The following is a 6,000-nucleotide window of genomic DNA, read 5'->3' on the forward strand; positions in this document are numbered from 1 at the left end:
TTCCCTCCTCCCCTCTCTTAGTCTGATCACCTGTCTCATCAGTTCCTGGGTGACCATGAAGAAACCCAGTCAGGTCTACTCCTTTGGGTGAGTTCACCATGAACATCTGCACATTACACCCAGTCTCTGAGAAAAAACTTTATGTCATCCAAGCAATACCACACAGACCCTTTGATGGCCCTGAAGGCAAACGTATTACCTGTAAAAGTATCATGTAATAATTTAATATGGCATAAGTGTGAATTCAATGTCTGTTAAAATGCAGCAGTACAGGGTTAAAGATTGCGTCAGTAGCTTTTTCCTAAAAAATTAAATAGATTAATCATAGGCAATGCTGCTAAATCATCACGCATGGGCCTCCATACACGTGTGGTGGTGACTGTGTCTTCAGAGACCCTCTACTCTGCCTGGATTTTCATGTTTTGGTTTGTTTTGATTGACTCGGGTCGTTTCTGGGCGGGGAGCTGCTGTGTTTCCCCCAATCAATGGCAGCACGCTGGTGAGTTTGGGAGTGGACACAATTCAGTGATTGGACTCGATTTAAACCGGCGAGTATAGCGGATGCTCAGTTGGCCTGTTTTCTGTTGGACACACAGGTGCCAAACATCGGGGGTTAGCATATTCTAGCATGTGGTAGCTTGCAGTGTAGGTACAAGCACTAAACGTACACACCACATGCTGCAGTGAGTGTGTTCTTCTGGTGATGGACAGCCCAGGATGAGAGGTTTGAAAGTTGTGTTCACAAGCTGCAACAAGCAATGCTACTTATTCTACATTTTCACCAAAAAGAACTAGAAAGTAATTGTCTCCCAATAAATGTGATATTTTAAAATTTGTTTGAAGGCCATATCCCAACAACAAACAACTTGAGTTATACATCAAATGACAATGTGTTGCCAAAGCTTCTCCATGTGGATATTATCCTGATGAAAATTTACAGCTAAAAGGTAACCAGATCTTTCATGTGGCACAATTTAAAGACAAAATAAAAGCAAGGACAGAGATCGATTCAGATTCCCGCCTGTCTTGAGCAAGCCCACACCTTCAGCACAGACACAACCTATCAGCGTTGAACTCTCCCAGTGCCCTCAGATTGCACCAGGACAGTTGATCCAAACATCTTTGACCATTCAACCTGTTCCTTTCAATGAAATCACAACAGAATGTGTTTATTCTGTTTTCATTGCACTACAAACAGCCAGCTTTCAGCCTCTGTGTGAACTTCTGGACCCAGTCAAACTGTCTCTTAGAGGACACAGATGGACAGGCGCTCTGCAATTGAAACGGAAAGCAGGTGTTTGGTTTCCTTCCAAGAAACCCTGGCACTGATCCCAGCTAACAAGTCATCAAACTGTGCACTGATCAACCTCAAGTAGTTTGACGAGGCAATAGATTAATCCAGACACAGTTCATGGAGACGCAGGTGACATGTACTGAACTGTGTGCACCACAATGTTATCATATGAATCCAGACACAACAGCAGTTTGTTTTTTTCTGGCATCTTTGGAAAGATACATTTGTAGTTTTTTTAAACCAATGTGTATAACCTCAAATGATCAGGAATTCAAATATCATGTAAAGAAAGGACATATCTCACCTTTTGGTCTGAATATAGCTTCATGGAAGGTTAACTTTGTTAATCCAGTTGCTCAGCATTTAATGCATCATTTGCACTCTCTTATTCACCATGTGCGTATTTGCAGCTGACGGGTGACCTCTAACCCTGAGGTGTGGGAGAGTGGTGATCAAGTGGAAATCTGATTTAATGCTTCACTTAGCCCTCATAAAGCCTATGTTTGTGTACAATCTATGCATGAAAGTGTGTGTTCATTCAGCCTCCTGTTGGTGCGTATGTTTTGCCAGCAGCTGAACAACACCTCAGATAGGCCGGTTTAACTAAGCAGCAGCTTGTTGACTCTTTTTAAACCTTGTAGGAGCAGAGCCAGTTTGTCTGGGAATTATTCAGATCAGCTTTCCCCTCAGCTTTTTTCTCGTGTTCAGTGGCTCAGGTTGTTTGATTTGGTCTGGCTGGGTTGAATAAGTGAATATTGTATGTTCTGTAGAAGTTACTAGATGTAGAACACAGAAAGAAATTAAGCATTAGGTAATAGGTGTTATGTGGGAGACTCTCCTACCTTGGACCACCCATGTGCTGGAGATGCTCAAAGTACAGCCCAGCAGCTCATGTTGAAATTTCCGAGAAGCGTGCTGAGCAACTGACCAATAACGACAGAGCGGATCGGCAGACCAATCAGAGCAGACTTGGCCCACGTGGGGTCTAACAGTGTGGGCTCAACAGAGCGTAGCTGACGGACTCAGAGCATAGAGGGAGCAAGGAGGAGCAGTACATGAAAACAGACACTTTTTTCGGACTTTAGCTATTGTGAACGTACAAAAGTAGGTACATAGATTAAATATACGAACCCCAAAAAGGACATAATATGGGCTCTTTAATATCTATTAGACAGATTGAGATTATATAGTGATCAACTTTTATAGAAGATAATTAGATTGGTGGAGTTATTTATCTGCTGTTATTTTGAGGAATACGAACTGTTGGTGTCATTAAAGTGTTTTGAATGTTACAGGCGGCAGTTCTATAGACCAACATCACTCTACAAACCTTGTATGTATGTCAGCATCCAGCAGACGGCAGGACGTCTCTGTGGCGCCCATTTAGATTAACCACAGGCTGTTGGTGGTACAGAGCTCGACCTTTGACCTAGCAGCATAGAAGTGATCAGGCTAAACAGTGCGTGCTAAGTGTTTCAAAGAGAGAGACAAGGAGTGTGTGTGTGTGTGGTACAAGATAGTTAAGATGAGGTCCTTTTTTCGTGTGTGTGTGTGAGACTAAAAGAGAGTATTTGTCCAACCAATGACCTTATGAGCAGACACGTAGAGGCTAATAGGTTGTCTTTGTTTACTGGGAATGGAGGATTGACACCACACACACACACACACACACACACACACACACACACACACACACACACACACACACACACACACACACACACACACACACACACACACACACACACACACACATACATACACGAGAAGACACACACATGTTATTGTAGTTTATTTTACTCTTAGCATAGGCTTGTATCATAGGCTGGTGTGACATCAGACAATAGCATTCTTAAAGGACTATAGTAGATGTTATGTGAATGTAGCCTATAGTTGTAATGTGTATTATATATTCTAATATATCTACCACTAGTAGAAAAGTACTTTCCATATAGGTACAATATGGGAACTGCGTGTAAAAGAAAGAACAAACACTTGTACACTGAGCTCTACATATCCAGGCCTGCATGGAGCACTTCGTTGAAAGTTGCCTCTGCATGTGATGTGGTGATGTGTCATGCATACATGTATAATGCACTTCACTTAGCGTGCACAAAGGCTCTCAGTTTAGTTCTTTATAGCTTATGTAAAGACACATTGCATCAGATCACTGACAGTCAGCATCAGCTTTAACCCCCATAAGCCCAGCAGACTGCTCACTGAGACAAAGCGGCTCATGGACAGACTGCGACCCTGTGACCTCGTGATGAGGTCAGGAGGTCGGCAACAGTTACAACTGTATATTGGCGTTCTGTTGCTGGTGCCTGCTTGTTTCTTTTTCTTCTCTTAAATGATGCATGTCTATAAATACTGTGGACTGTTTTACTTCTTTCATACATGTAAGGCAGTAAGAAAACACACCGGACCTCTCTCAATAATGGTTTTTCATGAAGTCAAGGAAAACATTGATGATTGTACATGTTAATACGCAGGCTCATTTTTTTTAAACAATAAAGATGACATAATGTTTGAAGTAATGCTGATATTTGTTGGTATGTCGTGTAACACTTTTGGATTGAGGCGATATATCTATGCCTCCGGCCTTGAAGTTCGATTGATTCTTGCTGAGGTTTGGAAAAAGGAGACCTAAAATTCTTGATTTTACCAAGACAGTAGGGAGATTCTGAAGCATGTTGTAGTTTGTAATAAATATTGCAAAACTTCATTTTGTATGTGTAATTTTGAGGGGGAGGTTATGAAGGTTGATATTCCACTTTTATTATTGTGGCTGGTTTGCAAAGTTTCCATTATTATTCGTCTTCCAAACAAATATTCAACCCTCTGTTTCACTCTGTTTTTGTCACCACAAACACAATGGATACATCACAATGTGCAGCTTAAATGGCGTGTGATGATCTAAGAGACTACCCTCATCATCATGGGTATCTCAAAAATTGCAAAAACACCACAAAAAATCCCACAAACTACAACCCATGGGAATTGACGAAATAAGCCAATTTATCTCTCAAATGTTAAAAGGAATTTTCTAGTTTCAATTATGATCTTTGCTTCCAATAAAACTAGATTAAGAAAATATATTTTTTGTATGGAACCAATTTATGACAAATGTTTGATTAAGGCACCATACAAAAGGAGCAAGTCTAGACAATATTTTTTGTTATTATTGTTATTTACAGACAACCAAGATGAATCCACCATGAAGTGAGCATAACACTTACATTCAGCAGCAAGTAACAGTGGCAGAGGAAACGTCCTTTAACAGGCAGAAACATCGAGCAGAACCAGACTCCGGTTGAACAGCCGTCTGCTGAGACTGTGTTAGGCTTTAAACATCGGATGCAGAAAGATAGAGACAAACAAACAGAGCAACAACAACAGCTCATAAAACCTAAGCTAAAAGTGAAAAAAATAATGGTATAAGTACCGGTATGTGTAATATCAGCAGGAACAGCAAAGTATTGATAACAGACATCATGAGAAGTTAAGGTCAGCAGCTCTAATCTAAGCATTTATAACTATGATGTTGATATACGGACTGATGATATCAATTAAAGCAGTTGGATTTTAGCATTACATCAGTAATAATAATAGTATGACTGATATTACTTGATTTAGCAGTAGGACTCAGGCATGTCCTCGACAGCAGGCCGCCAACTCCAGCAGTCCAAAGGAAACTAGTCAAGGCAGATCAAGAACTCCCAGAAAGAGAAATGGTGCTTTTAGTGTTTTCTGTAATCTGTTTCTCGATGTTGCCATGTCTTGTTTTATAAATCCAGTGCATCCACCACCTGGACTAGTCGAGTCTCTGCATCGTGGACCAGTCAATACTGGTCTTTGAACGAAAGAGAGATTTGCTGTGCCTGGAAAGGTTTCTCTCACTCTGGTTAACAACCTCTCCTGCTCTCTTTCTCTCCCTCTCGCCACTCCACAGGTTTGAAAGATTGGAGGTTCTGGCGGTGTTTGCTTCGACTGTTCTTATACAACTGGGAGCATTGTTCATCCTGAAGGAGAGGTGCGTGTTTCTACCTTACACATATACAGAAACACTCGCTCATTCTCACAAAAAGCACTTAAAAACTCTAAACGAGACAAGAAGCCCTAAATGTGACTAATACTTTTGATTAAAAAAAAAAAATTTTGTCTGCAATTTGAGCCAGATTAAGATCCCATGTCTGCATCTTTGTCTTTGTTGTGCTTCTTTGTCTCTCCCTCATTCTGTCTCTCTTAATTAAAATATCAATTATTCTCTTAGCATGACTTAGTGTAACCACTGAATTAGAATTTCCAGAGCAATACACTGAATATTTTCAATTGTTTTTCCCTCTTATCTTTGTTCATGTTCCTCACTAATAATCTCACCAGAGTCCTTCTTCCACCCAGGGTGCATGTTTTTGTTCCTTCTCAGCTAAACTTTGCCTTTCAACAATGAAAAAAATGTTGTAATTACACCCCAGGATATTCGTGCCACTTCTCTACACTTTCAATCTGGCAACAAAAGCTGTAATTACTCTAACTTAGATAATTAACACAATCCTCACTCAGGGAAGTGTTACTGTTTGAGTACAGCTTCATACAGTGTCCAGATAGTTTCCTTCATGTTCTTCTTAAATTAGCATACAATATCTGAATAACATGGGTCCATTAATTAGTCTGCCAAAAGCTTTTATTTGTTATTTTTTCCATTG

At 40.4% G+C, this 6,000-nt stretch overlaps 1 protein-coding gene across 1 annotated transcript in view; it reads left to right on the forward strand.

The window, feature by feature from the left end:
* The window catches only part of slc30a6 (solute carrier family 30 member 6), a 57,809-nt gene that overhangs the window by 26,119 nt on the left and 25,690 nt on the right, over nt 1-6,000 (forward strand). Inside the window, exons 6-7 of the mRNA XM_061040408.1 lie at nt 22-87; nt 5,247-5,327. Of these exons, the coding sequence (XP_060896391.1) occupies nt 22-87; nt 5,247-5,327 (147 nt within the window). The remainder of the gene's footprint in view (nt 1-21; nt 88-5,246; nt 5,328-6,000) is intronic.

This window comes from Labrus mixtus, chromosome 6, assembly GCF_963584025.1.
Source record: "Labrus mixtus chromosome 6, fLabMix1.1, whole genome shotgun sequence".
NCBI lineage: Eukaryota > Metazoa > Chordata > Actinopteri > Labriformes > Labridae > Labrus > Labrus mixtus.